The sequence below is a fragment of the Xyrauchen texanus genome, chromosome 26, assembly GCF_025860055.1.
Source record: "Xyrauchen texanus isolate HMW12.3.18 chromosome 26, RBS_HiC_50CHRs, whole genome shotgun sequence".
NCBI classification, from domain to species: domain Eukaryota; kingdom Metazoa; phylum Chordata; class Actinopteri; order Cypriniformes; family Catostomidae; genus Xyrauchen; species Xyrauchen texanus.
The window spans coordinates 33,720,890-33,739,162 of NC_068301.1; the positions used below are offsets into that span (position 1 = coordinate 33,720,890).

At 49.0% G+C, this 18,273-nt stretch overlaps 1 protein-coding gene across 2 annotated transcripts in view; it reads right to left on the minus strand.

Moving 5' to 3' along the window:
* Positions 1 to 18,273, minus strand: part of LOC127619591 (RNA polymerase II subunit A C-terminal domain phosphatase-like) — a 148,964-nt gene that overhangs the window by 114,140 nt on the left and 16,551 nt on the right. For both annotated transcript variants that reach the window (XM_052092477.1, XM_052092476.1), the window contains exon 6: positions 15,834 to 15,924. In XM_052092477.1, the coding sequence (XP_051948437.1) occupies positions 15,834 to 15,924 (91 nt within the window). The remainder of the gene's footprint in view (positions 1 to 15,833; positions 15,925 to 18,273) is intronic.

Below are 18,273 nucleotides of genomic sequence, written 5' to 3' on the forward strand. Positions count from 1 at the left end.
TGACCAGCTCGCTTTTACCCATGACTGGCCGTGCAGGGGTTCAGCTGAACGCCGCAACGACCGCCACATACACTTTGAGCATGGATGGGGATCTGCCCTTATCCAGCAGCTCTTGTAGAAATACTGAGCAGCGATCGACACCCCACATGTCCACGGGTCCAGGTCTCAGTCGGTGCACCATTTTGAGAACACAGACCATTTTGACGCATAGAGTCTTCTCGTGGAAGGGGCTCTAGCGTGTATGATGGTGTTTATTACTCCTTCTGGCAGAGCGACGGGTAGTCGTTGATCACCCACGCATGCAGCGCCCAGCTCTGGGTGGGGATGCCAGATTGTGCCGCGAGCTTGAGAGAGGAAATCTGCTCTCACTGGGATGGGCCACGGCGCTGTCAGTGACAGCTGCGTAAGCTCCGGGAACCATGTCTGATTCTCCCAACGTGGGGCTATGAGGAGCACCGAGTGATGCGTTTCCCTGATCCTCTGCATTACCTGTGGCAATAGCGAGACGGGAGGGAAGGCGTAAAGCGGGCGTCTGGGCCAGTCCTGGGCCAGCGCGTCCTTGCTTTTCGAGAAAAATATTGGGCAGTGAGAGTTCTCTTTGGACGCAAAGAGGTCTATCTCCGCTCTGCCGAATAGGTGCCATAACGTCTGGACTGTTTGAGCGTGCAGGGACCATTCCCCTGGGGAAATATTGTCTCTGGAGTCTGTCCGGGCCGTCGTTCAGGTGGCCTGGCACGTGCGTCACCCTCAGCGAGCGCAGGTGGCACTGGGACCAACTCAGTATGCGTTTCGTCAGATGGAAGAGGTTCCTGGATCTGACACCGCCCTGACGGTTTAGGTAGGATACCACAGATCTGTTGTCCGAACGGACCAGGACGTGGTGACCCTGAATGACCGGGAGAAAGTGCACGAGCGCGTACTCGACCGCTATCATTTCCAAACAATTTATGTGAAGGAGCTTTTCCTGAACTGACCATAGGCCGAAAACCGGAGAGCCCTCGCAGACCGCGCCCCAACCCGTGTTGGACGCGTCTGTCGAGATGACTTTTCGGCGAGATACAGCTCCCATTGTCACTCCCCGCTGATACCATTCGGCCACTGTCCAGGGCTGCAGAGCTGAAATACAGGTCTGAGTCACCTTGATGGGCTGGCGGCCTGTGGCCCAAGCCCGGTGAGACGCTGGGTGTTTAGCCAATGCTGAAGCGGCGCATGTGCAGTAAACCCAGCTGAAGTACTGCTGCGGCTGAGGCCATGTAGCCTAGCACTCTCTGAAATTTCTTCAGAGGTGTGAGGCTGTTCATCTGAAATGACGCTGCTAGTCGCTGCACACGGCGCCGCTGTGTAGATAAGCGAGCCGTCATTGCCACTGAGTCTAGTTCTATTCCAAGGAAGGAAATTGCCTGACTGGGCTGTAGTGAGCTCTTGGTCCAATTGACTGCAAGGCCCAAACTGTTCAGATGACTGAGGAGAACTGTCCTGTGAGACAGAAGCTCCGTATGTGATTGTGCCAAAATCAGCCAATCGTCCAAATAGTTCAGAATTCGCAAACCCTGAGTCCGCAGGGGTGCGAGCGCCGCGTCCATGCACTTCGTGAAAGTACGGGTGCTAAGGACAGGCCGAACGGAAGGACGGTGTATTGATAAACCTGGCCGTCGGGCTGAATCTCAAGAATGGCCTGTGACGGGGATTTATCTGAATCTGAAAGTATGCATTTTTCAGATCGAGAGAAATAAACCAGTCCCCTGGCGCATCATGCGCAAAGAGTTTGCTGGTTGTAAGCATTTTGAACGGTCTTTTGCAAGCGCTTTGTTCAAAACCCTGAGATCTAATATTGGTCTGAGGCCGCCGTCTTTCTTGGGAACAAGAAAATAACGGCTGTAAAACCCCGACTCGCTCAGCGAAGGCGGCACTTTCTCTATGGCCCTTTTGCACAGAAGGTTTGCTATTTCTGAACGAAGCATGCACGCTGCTTCCGTGTTCAAAGTAGTTTCGAGCCGCGCTCTGAAGCAAGGAGGACGGCGATCGAACTGTAGCAAATAGCCCTGTTTTATTGTGCTTAACACCCATTCGGATATCCCTGGAATATCTTCCCACGCTTTGAAGCGTGATGTTAGAGGGTGAATGGCCAAATCGCTCTGATTGCCGCACATAGCGCGCTGAACAGAATGTGTGAGCGCGCTTACTGTGCTTATGCTGGACTGCTCGCAGACAGCATGGACAGGCTGTTCTGTGAGTGACTTCCCGATTGAGGTGAATGGGGAAAGAGGCACGTCTGTTAAGTGATGCGCAAGCATAGCCACGGGCACGGGACTTACATACAGAGAAGTGTTTGCTGGCCGTGTGACAGAGCGGGCAGAGAATGGGCGCATTTATTGACTCTAACACTCGAGTGGTTCGTAACCTCTTTTGAGTGTGCTCTGATGGGGACACGGAACGTGTAATGCTTGTGTGTAGAGGTGAACACTAGATTGTGGGCACATTTTCTACACATAAGGCTGGTCGTGTGACAGAGCGGCCAGAGAATGGGCGCCGCGACGGATTCGTGGGTGCGTTTATTAACCCTAACACTCGAGCGGGTCGTAACCGCTTTATGTGAGTGTGCTCTGATAGGGACACGGGACGTGTAATGCTTGTGTGTAGGGGTGAACACTGAATTGTGGGCACATTTTCTACACATAAGGCTTTATTTTGGGTCGCCGTGGAAACGACGTTTGAGTGCAGGCAAGCGGGTAATATCACCGGCTTGTTGGCTGCTGAATCCACCACTGCAGTAGCCTGAGAGAAGGGGACTGACAGGGGCGTACGGGACTTACATACAGTTGGCCGTGTGACAGAGCGGGCAGAGGAGGGACAGCGCGACGGGCTCGTGGGCGCGTTTATTAACTCTAACACTCGAGCGGGTCGTAACCGCTTATGTGAGTGTGCTCTGATAGGGACACGGGATGTGTAATGCTTGTGTGTAGGGGTGAGCACTGGATTGTGGGCACATTTTCTACACATAAGGCATGTTTACTCTTTACAAGATTTCTTTGGGTCGCCGTGAAAACGGCGTTTGAGTGCAGGCAAACGGGTAGTATCACCGGCTTGTTGGCTGCTGAATCCACCACTGCAGTAGCCTGAGAGAAGGGGACTGACAGAGGGCGAAGCTTTGACGGTGGTCCAGCCGTGGCGGGACTGAGCCGTCGTTTTCTCAACAACGCTAGGAGGACTTCGGTTGTCAGGTTTCAGTACAATCTTAGGCCGAGGCCCGCAGGGGGGCGGCCGCCCTGTCGACGCTGACAGGTCTGGCTTGTTGAGCTGGGCGCTGTGAAGAGGCTCGTGCAGGAGGCTGGTCACGTGGGCGGCCTGCAGAGGAGCTAGCGCGACGAGGCAGAAAGAGATTCATGGCTTGAACGTCGAGAAACGGTCAACAATGCCACTCACCGCGGAGACCGGACAGAGAGAGCGGCGCGTAGTGCGTTCAGCTTCTCCCAAGTCGGCTAGTCAGATCTGAAACAGCCTCTGTCTGTAAGACGGCCATGGAATGCAGAGCAGATGCGCTTGGCCGGGCGGCGGTATAGGCGCCGCCAACACAGGCGGAAGTAGTTCTGCAGGCCTTAGACGGGAGCACCAGCTTAGACCGCCATCTCGCGGAGGGCGGGCAAAGGTGCGGCGTGGAGTCTGTTGGGAGCCTGCTCAGGGCGGTGACCACTCGAGCCCGAGGCGGTCGACGGCCTGTGTGAGGAGGCGCGTTAGTTCCCCTTCGACTCGGCGCGGGTCCTGCTGGATTCCTGGGCCGAGGAGGAGGCGTGTGAGCCTGACCACTCCTGCTGTCCGAAGCCATGATGGAACAGCCCTTATCCTCCGCTTCTTCGTCCGAGATGGCAGCAGAGCAGCCGCCGGGCGGCAACTGCGCGTCCCGGTGGGCGGGAGGGTGAAGGCGATGCTCGAGGGAGGGGCTTCGGCGAGGCAATCGCTTCTACCACTGGTTCCAGCAGCCTTTGAGAGCGGCGCTTTTACTGCGCGGCTGAATGGAAGGCGGCGGCGGCTTCGGTCCTGAGCGCCGAGTCGAGCCCGCAGGGTCGACATCGGAAGCTCCTCGCAGAGATCGCATCCGCCTTCAGCGAGGGTGAGCTCTGCATGCCCCAGTCCCAGGCAGAGAGCGCAGATGACGTGGCGGTCTCCGGTGCTGAGAAGGGCGCGGCATGAGGTGCAAGTGGAGCGAGGCATCTTTAAAAAGACGCTCGTACTCTTTTGTGAAGTTCATAAGAACTAGCTTGCTTTAAAAAGGATACGTCTCCGGATGGCGTAGCTCGCAGGATGGCTGAAGGTGGCGAAGACGGCCGGCTTCTTCGAGCGCTGTCCAAGCTTGCTAGATGCCCCTCGAACGGCGACGCGGCTTCCAGTTCAGAGATGCGAAGAGCTCCGCTGAAGAGATGAAAATCAGGGTTCCAGCCTACGAACTACGCTTATATGCACTCTAGTCACGCCCATTTTGGCGGGCTTTGTTGCAGTGAGCGCGCGGACGCCTCTCATTGGATGCGAGTTCGCCCAAGCTCGTCTATAGGCTGCAGCAGTTGCCGCAGAGCAACCTATGAGCTCGCTAGCTAGCCCGCTCAAGGTCTGCAGCTGCCGCACTGCGTTGACAATGGATACAAAAATTAAGGATAATTTTTTGGCTTCAATATCTCAGAAAAGATGAATCTTTCCCGTAGCGTAAGCTAGCTTACGCAATACGAGAGAACCTCTCGTAAGAGAACTCTCCCTGCAGCAAGAAGGTAATTCCGCTGCTCCATCATGACAAGGCAGTTCCCTCAAGATGATGCATTAAGTATTAATACAATTTTGTATTTTATTATGTCAAATTTTTTGAAATGCGCTTAAAAAAATGAAACATTTAGATCTAACATCAGTGAAACATTTAAATGGAAAACCAGCTACTGATTTTAAGTCTGATAAAACTGCATGTAAAGGGTCTGTTCCAAAACCTAGTGAGCTTCCTTCAGAGGCAGCACTTTAAGGCATCATAGGTCATGATGCATCATCCTGACGTGAAGGCTGTTCCAAATGGTAGGTATCTTAATTATGCTGCCTCATAAGATATCTCATTTTGGCCAAATTCTAAGACATTATCGTATGTATCCTTCTCCGGGTAGGCAATCACTGAATAAACCGTGACGAGCTCGGTGGAAAGATAAATCCAAGATGGCAGACAAAATTTTTTTTTATTATAAATATACTTATAATCCATTCAATACTGAAATGTAGCTATAAGATTTGTTTAATAGGATAGGAAACTGACTATTTAACCAAAGATGTGCAGGTGCTATGTACACTGATGACCAAAAACATTATGGCCACCTGCCTAATATGCTGTTGATCCTCCGCATGCCAACAAAACAGCGCCGACCAGCCAAGGCATGGACTCTACAAGAGCCCTGAAGGTGTCCTGTGGTATCTGGCACCAAGATATTAGCAACAAATCTTTCAAGTCCTCCAAGTTTATTGGACTTGTTGGTCCAGCACATTCCACAGAAGCTACATCAGATTGAGATCTGGAGAATTTGGAGACAAGGCAACTTCTTGAACTCTTCATCATGTTCCTCAAACCATTCCCAAACAACGTGTGCAGTGTGACAGGGCGCATTATCCTGCTGAAAGGGAATACCACTGCCATGAAGGGTGTAACTGGTCTGCAGCAATGTTTAGGTAGGTGGCACATGTGAAATTGACATTCACATGAATGGCCGGACCCAGGGTTTCCCAGAAAAATATTGCCCAGAGCATCACACACCTTCCATCGGCTTGTCATCTTCCCACAGTGCATCCTGTTGCCAACACATCCCCAGGTAAATGGTGCACACGTACACAGCACTCGAGACTCATCAGACCAGGCGACCTTCTTCCACTGCTCCAAGGTCCAGTTCAGACACCCATTGTAGGCACTTTCAACAGTGGACAGGGGTCATCATGGGCACTCTGAACAGTCTGCAGCTATGCAGCCCCATACGCAGCAGGGTGCAATGCACTGCGTGTTGTGACATATTTCTCCCGTAACCATCATTATTTAGTGTGATTATTTTTCACTCTATTTTCTGTGACTTGTAAACCTTCATACCAGATGGGATAGACTTTGTTGCCCTTGCGCATCGATGAACCTTGGGCACCCAACACCCTGTCACCCGATTGTGGTTTGTCCCTTTTCGGACCGCTGTCAGTAGGTACTCACCACAGCAGACCGGGAGCACCCCGCAAGCCTTGCAATTTCAGAGATGCTCTGACCCAGTGGTCTGGCCATAACAATTTGGCCCTTGTCAAAGTCTCTCAGGTCTTTACTCCTGTATTCAACACATTGACTACGAAAACTGATTGTTCGCTTACCATCTAATCTACCCAGGCCTGACATATGGCCTTGTTATTTGCTTCACCTGTGAGTGGTCATAATGTTTTGGATCATCGGTTTATACTTATGCACATTAGAGTGTCACGTCGTATCCTCTCACTTCACTTGTATTAAAATCAATTGCGAGTCAGTTCTCTCATACACTGAGTGTGAGGGGTGTTATTTAAATGACGCAACCTATGTGGATTGTTCCAAATCGGTCTCTTACGAAGCTCCATTTTAGTTAAGATGATGCCATAGTAGACAGCCGCCTACGTACTGTAGGCAGAATAAAGCAAGGCAGTTCACTAAGTTTTGGAACAGACCCAAAGTTTTCCTGTCTGCCAGAAATTCTTAGACATTCTTCTCCCTGTCCAGTAGGTGGCGTACAGTGTTGTCAAAAATACCGGTACCCCGATACAAAGTCGGTACTTAAACAAAAAATTATTTACGATACCAGAATTTCTGAAGGTACCGGGGTACCGAGTACCGGGTCTACCCGGTACCCATGCAGAGGCGGGAACTTTCGAACGCTCACAACAAGCAAAAGATGACGACAAGCAAAGCTGACACACAGATTTATTCAAGCAAATAAAGCAGGTGAGTTTAAAAGCATATTATCATTTGCATTAGAGCTGAAACGTTTAGTCGACATTATCGAAAATACAAAACTGACGAGAAAAATGTTCTTGTCGAATAGTCGTTTGATCTCATTTAACGTAACATGAAATCACTGTAACGATGACGCGTGAGAGCAGCAGTTCCCGCCTGATGGAGGAAGAATTACACAGATCAGTCCAGATGCACTCTAAACTTTCACAGTTTATTTTATGTAGATCCCAAAGTATTAGGGAATGATTAAAAAAAAAAAGTACATTCAGAAGCATGTACCGTTGTGGAATAAGCGGAGGCGGAGCTCTTTAAAGGAAAAATCCCGGTTTAACATCTTAAATGCAGTTATATTTAATGCGTTATTGCTTTATTAAAGTTCAAATAAAACAGAAGCAGATCATGTTAATAACTATAAACTCAGAAACTGGCATTTCTCTGTGTGGTCGGTGCCTCTTCTATGAGTTGCGCGAATGTCCCGATCTAAGGGGGAGAGATTGAAACTGCACCCGGCTGAGAGAGACTCTGCCTCGGGGACGCTCGTCTCTCGAGCGTGGACGCTTAATGCAGCTAGATTATAACTTATTTAATCATAATATCTATATATCTATATCTATATCTATATATATATATATATATATATATATATATATATATATATATGCATTTCATATCATGAAGAAAAATGGCAAAATGCAGCTTTATTAATAAGAGCACTTTGCACATTAGTTTGGAAATTGTTTTTTATTCATTCTATTGTATGCTTGTTTATTTAGGTTTTGTTTTTTAGTACTTGGTAAAAACTTAAATTAAAAGTTTCAAAAGTTGAAGCAAATCTTCTATAAGTGTTCGAAAATACTTTAAGCATACATTGTTCAGTTTTGTTATAATTAAAAAAATTATATATTTAAATTAAACTGTTGCTCAATGGCATATTTTTGTTCTTAGTTCTGCTGCTAATGTTTTGTTAACTTTGTTAATAAAAGAGTGTTGTTTTTGTGTTTTGCTTTGGTACCGAAAATGGTATAGAGTACCGTGAAATTTCACTGGTATTGGTACCGACTACTGAAATTTTGGTACCGTGACAACACTAGTGGCGTATGCATGAAGAACGTGAATAGCCAAAAACACAAGAAGAATGTGAAAGTGAAAGTGGAGATTGAAAGAGAAGGGAGGAGAACGTATAGTAAAAATAGACTTAAGTATTGATCTGTTTCTCTCCCACACCGATCATATCACTTCGGAGTACACTGATTTAACCACTGGAGTCTTATGGATTTAGATTTATGCTCACTTATGTGATTTTTGGAGCATCAAAAGTTTGGTACCCATTCACTTGCATTTTATATTCTTCTAAAAATCTTTGTTTTCAGCAGAAGAAAGTCATACACATCTGGGATGCCATGAGGGTGGGTGAGTAGATGATGAGTCTTTACACAACGTTTGGTTCCAGCACCAAAAACTATGCAGTATTTATAATGTATTATTTACCTGTCCTGGGTAAAAAATAACTCTGAGATCATAGGAGGTTTAAAGACTGTTCTTGTTTCAAGGTTATTACTAAGACCTCTATGTGAAACCCAAACATATTAACAGTCTGACACAAGGAAATAGAAAAGTTTGTTGGATTTCCTCCAGTATAGTTATTGTAGAAAATAAGAAAAAGGAAACAGAACAAAACTCTGCCTGGAAGCCTTTTATGTAGTTTTATTTCACAAAAGCAGGATAATTAATACTTTATAAAAACTAAGCGAAACATCCCTTAAAGACAACCATCAATCCATCCATCTTCAACCGCTTACCCGAAGTCGGGTCGCGGGGGCAGCTGCTCCAGCAGGGGGCCCCAAACTTCCCTATCCCGAGCCACATTAACCAACTCTGACTGGGGGACCCCGAGGCGTTCCCAGGCCAGTGTGGAGATGTAATCTCTCCACCTAGTCCTGGGTCTTCCCCGAGGCCTCCTCCCAGCTGGACATGCCTGAAACACCTCCCTAGGGAGGCGGCCAGGGGGCATCCTTACCAGATGCCCAAACCACCTCAACTGACTCCTTTCAACGCAAAGGAGCAGCGGCTCTACTCCAAGCTCCTCACGGATGACTGAGCTCCTCACCCTATCTCTAAGGGAGAAGCCCGCCACCCTTCTGAGGAAGCCCATTTCGGCCGCTTGTACTCGCGACCTAGTTCTTTCGGTCATGACCCAACCTTCATGACCATAGGTGAGGGTAGGAACAAAAATTGGCCGGTAGATCGAGAGCTTTGCCTTTCGGCTCAGCTCTCAATACCGCCCCCGTTGCCCCGATTCTCCGGCCAACCTCCCGCTCCATTGTCCCCTCACTCGTGAACAAGACCCCCAGGTACTTGAACTCCTTCACTTGGGGCAAAACCTCATTCCCTACCTGGAGTACGCACTCCATTGGTTTCCTGCTGAGAACCATGGCCTCAAATTTAGAGGTGCTAATCCTCATCCCAGCTGCTTCACACTCGACTGCCAAGCGATCCAGTGAGAGCTGAAGGTCACGGACCGATGATGACATGAAGACAACATCATCTGCAAAAAGCAGCGATGAGATCCCCAGCCCACCGAACCGCACACCTTCCCACCCGACTACGCCTCGATATCCTGTCCATGAATATCACAAACAGGATTGGTGACAAAGCGCAGCCTTGGCGGAGACCAACCCCACATGGAATGAACTCGACTTCGTGCCGAGGACCCGGACACAGCTCTCGCTTTGGACGTACAGGGATAGGATCAGCCCTAAGAAGGATCCCCCACCCCGTACTCCAGCAGCACCTCCCACAGTCTCTCCCGGGGACCCGGTCATACGCCTTCTCCAGATCCACAAAACACATGTAGACCGGATGGGCATACTCCTAGGCCCCCTCCAGGATCCTTGCGAGAGTAAAGATCTGGTCCGTCGTTCCACGGTCAGGACGAAAACCGCATTGTTCCTCTTCAATCCGAGGTTCGACAATCGGCCGAACCCTCCTCTCCAGCACCTTGGAGTAAACTTTACCAGGGAGGCTGAGAAGTGTGATACCCCTGTAGTTGGCACACACTCTCTGATCCCCCTTTTGAAGAGGGAACCACCACCCCGTTCTGCCACTCCTTAGGCACTGTCCCAGATTTCCACGCTAATGTTGAAGAGGCGTGTCATCTATGACACCCCTCCACATCCAAAGCTTTCAGCATTTCTGGTCGGATCTCATCAATCCCGGGGCTTTGCCACTGCGGAGTTGTTTGACTACCTCAGTGACCTCCCCCAGGGAAATAGAATCTGATCCCCCATCATCCTCCGGCTCTGCCTCTACCATAGAGGGCGTGTTGGGATTTAAGAGTTCTTCAAAGTGTTCCTTCCACCGCCCAATAACCCCCTCGGTTGAGGTCAACAGCGTCCCATCTTTGCTGTATACAGCTTGAATCCAAGCTGATCCAAGATCCAAGATGGCGGCGCGGTAGCACGCAGCGGCCACTCCGGATCCACAATGGTGCTATTTTTGTTAAAAAAGCCCGACTTTTGCAACACATGGACATCGGAGCAACCAGTGTTCGTGTCTACCATCGCCAGACACTACTCAAATATAAGACTCATGCAAAAACCAAGCTGCATGATGACCTGCAGGAGGCGCTACGCGTACTCGGCTTGCTGCGGAGACCAGGCCTCCAGCCCTCGGCGTCGCCTGATGCCGGTGGCCGGGGGAGAGGACGTCGTAAGCGGTGTGCGAGAAAGCGGAAGCGCGGAAAGAGGCGGGGGTCCATGCTAGGCTAAAAACAAACCCTAGCCGGCCGGCTCTCCCGTCTATCCTGCTCTCAAATGTTTGCTCCCTGGACAATAAACTGGACTATATCCGACTCCAGCAGGCTACGCAGCGTGAGTTTAGAGACTGCTGCGTCTTTGTTTTCACGGAGACGTGGCTCAGCGACAGAGTTCCGGATGCCGCTATTCAGCTAGACGGGCTCGCCTCGTTTCGTGCCGACAGAAATACAGCTCTCTGCGGTAAGACTCGCGGTGGTGGCTTGTGTGTTTACATCAACACGGAATGGTGCAAGAACTCTATGCTAGTCTCTAGTTACTGTTCATCGCTGTTGGAGCTTGTGACTGTTAGATGCAGACCTTTTTATCTACCACGGGAATTCACCACTGTTTGCATAACCGGAGTTTACATTCCCCCAGCGCTAACGCTAAGGAAGCGCTCTGTGAACTGTATGGGGCTATGAGCGAACTGCAGAACGCTCACCCCGACGGACTGTTTATTGTCGCCGGAGATTTCAACCATGCAAATCTCAAGACAGTGCTCCCTAAATTCCATCAGTATGTGGACTTTGCAACGAGAGGGGCGAACGCGCTTGATCTTGTTTACACAAACATCCCAGGCGCGTACCGGGCGGAGCCCCGCCCCCACCTCGGCTACTCAGACCACATCTCTGTTATGTTAATTCCAGCATACAGACCGCTCGTCAGACGCACAAAACCGCTTCAGAAGCAGGTGAAAACCTGGCCAGCAGGAGCCATCTCTGCTCTTCAGGACTGTTTTGAGTGTACTGACTGGCACATGTTCAGGGAGGCTGCAACATATGGCGATTCTACCAACTTGGAGGAATACACAGCATCAGTGACCAGCTACATCAGCAAGTGCATTGATGATGTCACTTTCTCCAAGACCATCACCACACGCTCCAACCAGAAGCCGTGGATGACTGTGGAGGTGCGCACGCTGCTGAGGTCCCGAGACTCCGCCTTCAGAGCAGGCGATAAGGCAGCCCTAAGAACAGCTAGGGCCAAACTGTCACGGGCAATCAGAGAGGCAAAGCGCGCACACGCCCAGAGAATCCACAGTCACTTCCAGGACAGCGGTGACACGCGGCGCATGTGGCAGGGCATCCAGGCCATCACCAACTACAGGACAACATCAGCTGCCTGTGACAAAGATGCCTCCCTTCCAGATGCGCTGAACGACTTCTACGCTCGGTTTGAAGTGCAGAACGACGTGATGGCGAGGAAGTCCACCCCTCCTCCCAACGACCAGGTGCTCTGTCTTACCACGGCAGATGTGAGGAAAACTCTACGTAGAGTCAACCCACGGAAGGCTGCTGGACCAGACAACATTCCTGGCAGAGTGCTCAGAGGATGTGCAGACCAGCTAGCAGATGTTCTTACCGACATCTTCAACATCTCTCTGAGCAGCGCCGTTGTTCCAACGTGCTTCAAGGCCACCACCATCATCCCCATGCCAAAGAAGTCTTCAGTGTCCTGCCTCAACGACTACCGTCCCGTCGCACTTACACCCATCATCATGAAGTGCTTCGAGAGGCTCGTCATGAGGCAGATTAAGACCCAGCTGCCCCCTCACTAGACCCACTGCAGTTTGCGTATCGTTCAAACCGTTCAACGGACGATGCCATCACCACAACCCTCCATCTGGCCCTCACCCACCTAGACAATAAGGACTCATACGTTCGAATGCTGTTCATAGATTTCAGCTCAGCAGTCAACACAATCATTCCCCAGCACCTGATTGGAAAGCTGAACCTGCTGGGCCTGGACACCTCCCTCTGCAACTGGATCCTGGACTTCCTGACTGGGAGACCTCAGTCAGTCCGGATCGGGAACAGCATCTCCACCACCACCACACTGAGCACTGGGGCCCCCAGGGCTGTGTGCTCAGTCCACTGCTGTTCACTCTGCTGACTCACGACTGTGCAGCAATGCACAGCTCGAATCACATCATCAAGTTCGCCGATGACACGACCGTGGTGGGTCTCATCAGCAAGAACAACGAGTCAGCATACAGAGAGGAGGTGCAGCGGCTGACGGACTGGTGTAGAGCCAACAACCTGTCCCTGAATGTCGACAAAACAAAAGAGATGGTTGTTGACTTTAGGAGAGCACAAGGTGAACACACTCCGCTGAACATCGACGGCTCCTCTGTGGAGATCGTCAAGAGCACCAAATTCCTTGGTGTTCACCTGGCGGAGAACCTCACCTGGTCCCTCAACACCAGCTCTATCACCAAGAAAGCCCAGCAGCGTCTCTACTTTCTTCGAAGGCTGAGGAAAGCACATCTCCCAACCCCCATCCTCACTACATTCTATAGAGGGACTATTGAGAGCATCCTGAGCAGCTGCATCACTGCCTGGTTTGGGACTTGCACCGTTTCGGACCGCAAAGCCCTGCAGAGGATAGTGAGGACAGCTGAGAAGATCATTGGGGTCTCTCTTCCCTCCATGAAAGACATTTACAAAAACACTGTATCCACAAAGCAACCAGCATTGTGGACGACCCCACACACCCCTCACACAAACTCTTTACCCTCCTCCCGTCTGGCAAGAGGTACCGAAGCATTCGGGCCCTCACGGCCAGACTGTGTAACAGCTTCTTCCCCAAGCCATCAGACTCCTCAATACTCAGAGACTGGTTTGACACACACGTGTCCTGAGTTGCACTTTAATTACTGTCACTTTATAACTGTCTGCTACCTCAATAACTGCTATGTGCATAGAACATTATCTCATAGTATGTTATGTTTACATTTTTAGAAACTGTCATCTTTTTGCACTACTGAGTACTGGTCGGCGCTGCACTGTCTATTGTCCTGTTCATTGTCAGTAATTTGTTGTACTGTCCTGTACTTTTTGCGACGTTTGCACGTGCACTTTATATAGGTATATAGGTTTTTTATATAGGTATTTTATTTCGTTGTGTTGTCTCATGTGGTCCTATGTTGGTCCTTTGTTGTTTTTATGTAGCACCATGGTCCTGGAGGAACGTTGTCTCGTTTTGCTGTGTACTGTACTAACTGTATATGGTTGAAACGACAATAAAAACCACTTGACTTGACTTGACTTGACTTGAATGGTTCCCCGTTTCCCCCTCCTAAGGTGGCGGACGGTTTGCCAGAAGCACTTTGGTGCGGACCGAAAGTCCTTCTCCATGGCTTCTCCGAACTTTTCCCACACCCACTGCTTTGCCTCCCTCACGGCCAAGGCCGCAGCCCTTCGGGCCTGTCGGTACCTTGCAACTGCCTCCGGAGACCTCCGGGACAACAAATCCCGGAAGGCCTCTTTCTTCAGTCGGACGGCTTCCCTGACCACCAGTGTCCACCACGGTGTTCGAGGGTTACCACCCCTTGCGGCACCTAAAACCTTGAGGCCGCAGCTTTCCACCGCGGCTTCGGCAATGGAAGCTTTGAACATTGCCCACTCCGGTTCAATGTCCCCAACCTCCGCAGGGATGCCTGAAAAGCTCCGCCGGAGGTGTTCCCAGTTCACCCGCACTACTCGCTTGGGCTTCCCAGGTCTGTCCAGAGTCTTTCCCCACCCCCTGACCCAACTCACCACCAGATGGTGATCGGTTGACAGCTCTGCCCCTCTCTTTACCCGAGTGTCCAAAACATATGGCCTCAGATCCGACGACCGATTACAAAATCGATCATCGACCTTCGGCCTAGGGTGCTCTGGTACCACGTACACTTATGAGCATCCTTATGTTCGAACATGGTGTTTGTTATAGCTAATCCATGACTAGCACAGAAGTCTAATAACAAACATCCACTTGAGTTCAGATCAGGGAGGCCGTTCCTCCCAATCACGCCTTTCCAGGTGTCCCAGTCATTTCCCACGTAGCGTTGAAGTCACCCAGCATCACTATGGAGTCCCCTGCTGGGGCCCTATTCAGGACTCCATTCAGGGTCTCCAAGAAGGCCGAATACTCTGAACTGCTGTTCGGTGCATATGCACAGACAACAGTCAGAGTTTTCCCCCCCCACAACCCGTAGGCGTAGGGAGGCGACCCTCTCGTCCACCGGGGTAAACTCCAACGTAGTGGCGCTCAGCCGGGGACTCGTGAGTATCCACACACCCGCCCGTCGCCTCACACCCTGGGAAACTCCAGAGAAGAATAGAGGCCTTTGCTGCCCGGGTCTGGTCCGTCGAGGCCCACGGCCTTCACTGCCGCCCATATGGCAGCGCACCCGACTCCTGCGGTTCCTCCAATGGGTGGTGGGCCCAAGGGATGTAGAGGGGGGTTCCACGTCGCTTCTTCGGGCTGTGCCCGGCCGGGCTCCTTGACAAGCCCGGCCACCAGGCGCACGCCGACGAGCCCTCCATCTGGGCCTGGCTCCAGACGGGGGCCCCGGGCTTCCTCAGGACAGGGTAACTCCTCCTCTTACCGTTTTATCCATGAGTCATTGTGAACCATTCTTAGTCTGGCCCCTCACCTGAGACCACTTTGCCTTGGGAGACCCTACCAGGAGCACATGGCTCCAGAAAACACAACCCTCAGGATCATAAGGGCACACACACCTCTCCACCACGATAAGGTGCTGGTTCCCGGAGACAACATGAAATCAAAATAATTTAACAAAACCGATTTACTTTTTATTAAATGCCCTTGGTCTTATTGTTTTTATTTTTCTAAACATTTTCTTCTTAATAATTAATAGTGATTTCATTATATTCTGAAGAAAATTGAGTGGTGCTTGCCTGTGGACCATTGCCAGGGTGTTGCTATGTGGTTGTTTAGGTTTCAGAGTGATTTTAGGTGCATTGTTTTGAAGTTTCTATGACGATCTGGGTGGTTCCTAAAGTATTGCTTGGAGATTTCTTACTAGTCCATGTCAACTGAGCCCACCCCATGTCTATATGATATTCTGGTCCCTAAATAATGCTCAGGTCCCTTGTTCAATGCACGTCAATGGGAATTTTTCACTAGTTTTATCAAAATGTATGTAAATTCGATTAGATTAATTAGTGTTAACTTAAACATAACATGAAACCAAGTTTGAAATTAAAGCAATAGTATAAATGAAGGCATTTAACTCTAAAACGCATATGTGACTTGGGTGAAAATATATAGAAAGGTACCTGAGGTTGCCTGTCTTAGAGAAAGGGTCAATGCATTCATCTCTAGACATTATCCTATGAGAGAAGAGCTTCTTTTCAGGGTCCAAAAAACCTGAAAAAGAAACACTGGAAATAAGAAAGATGAAACCATAATTTCCTTAAGATTAAGTGTACATTACAGTTGAGGATGCAGTAGTTTAGCTGTGACTATTCTCAGGCAGCAACAAGACTATGTACAGATCTAAATACACTAAAATAGTTTGCCAGAGTTTGAATATGAGTACCAGAAACAGTGATGCCTGCCTTTACAAACACCACTAAACTTGTAAAGAATTTGCAATGCTTTCATGTTTTCAAAGGTCCAGCGATGTCAGGCTTTTAATCTTGTACTTGCACAACCCACATAAAAAAAACCTTTGGAAATGTTCTGCTGCATCCACAACTTATTTTACTTCGTGTTTTATCTATTGTTCATTGTGTTGAAATAAAACACAATAACGAGAATCCAGGCTTGGGTTTGTATAAAGTATTGATGCCAAATGCAAAACCAAACACTTGAATGGACACCCACTTAATACAGGATTCAATGGGGAGTACACAGGTTCAGAATACAAAAACTCTGGGATCTACTGTGTGGGAAATATCCTGCAAAATCCTTTCCTTCCTGAACTCAAACCAGACCACAAGCTGAGCATATCAACTACAATCTAAGTCTCCTCATCACAAGTTTCCTCAGTCTCCTCAAAGACATTTAGTATTTTACAGTAAATGGGACTATTAAATGCGGTGTTGTGCTCATAGATAAGAGGAGTGAACTCCACAGGGGAATTAAACTGCAACATTACTAAAACAATTCTTGTTTAGCACATGATTTATATCAAAAGCAGCTTACAATTTAATGACTTCAAGGACAGTGCCTTCTGGATAGGGGTGGGAATGTTGAGGCACCTATCGATTTTTTTCGATTTAGGAATTCACGATTACAAAACGATTCTCAAGGTATCTCAATTTTTCAGCAACAGCATAGAGGTGCAGTTAAGGTGGCTTTGCAAAGTCTTCAAATTCAAAGTTGAATGGATGCTGAAACAAATATCAAATACTAAAACCATAATCCATTAATACACCCACTTTATTGGAAGGCTATCCTTAAGATATCCATAAGAAAACATGTCAAACTTAAATGTGGGTGGGTCTTAATAGGGTCACATCCACAACATATCCTCTCTTACTCATAATGAACAAAGATGAACCAATGCTGCCACCTGGTGTCATTGTGATAGGGCAATAAAATCTTTCTTTCACTCTCACTCACACACCATATGCACTTTAATAGATGGGAATCAAATACAATATAATGATTCCAACTCAGTAACGGTTCCAGTAACTATTCTATTTCAAAATAAGAAATACAATTCTTATTGCATTTACTGCACAGTCTGTTGCCAAATGATTAGATCTTTTCAAGCTTAAACAGAGCTGATTAAAAAAACTAAAAATCGGAAACAAAACTATAACTCTGCAGGTCTATATGTAGACTTTTTAGAGGCATAAATGCAATACAATAATTGATACTAACTAGATCTCAAAATAACAATTCGAGACAAAACATGTGATCGCATACTTCACTCATGCAGTTATTCTTTAATACAACTGCACTTTTTATAAAAAAACGTATCGGTTACCTAATGTAACCTCGGTTCTCTCTAGATGAGGGAACGAGTATTGCGCAAGCTAGCTTACGCTACGGGAAAGATTCATCTTTTCTGAGATATTGAAGCCAAAAAATTATCCTTAATTTTTGTATCCATTGTCAACGCAGTGCGGCAGCTGCAGACCTTGAGCGGGCTATCTAGCGAGCTCAAAGGGGGGGCTTTCATAGTTTCGAGAACTATAGAAAGATCCCAGATAGGAACCGATGGGGGGCGTGGGGGGTTCATCCTTCTAGCTCCCCTGAGGAAGCGGATGACCAGCTCGTTTTTACCCCATGACTGGCCGTGCAGGGGTTCAGCGAACGCCGCAACTGCCGCCACATACACTTTGAGTGTGGATGGGGATCTGCCCTTATCCAGCAGCTCTTGTAGAAATACGAGCAGCGACGATACCCCACATGTCCGCAGGTCCAGGTCTCTGTTGGTGCACCATTTTGAGAACACAGACCATTTTGACGCATAGAGTCTTCTCGTGGAAGGGGCTCTAGCGTGTATGATGGTATTTATTACTCCTTCTGGCAGAGCGACGGGTAGTCGTTGATCACCCACGCATGCAGCCCAGCTCTGGGTGGGGATGCCAGATTGTGCCGTGAGCTTGAGAGAGGAGATCTGCTCTCACTGGGATGGGCCACGGCGCTGTCAGTGACAGCTGCGTAAGCTCCAGGAACCATGTCTGATTCTCCCAACGCGGGGCTATGAGGAGCACCGAGTGACGCGTTTCCCTGATCCTCTGCATTACCTGTGGCAATAGC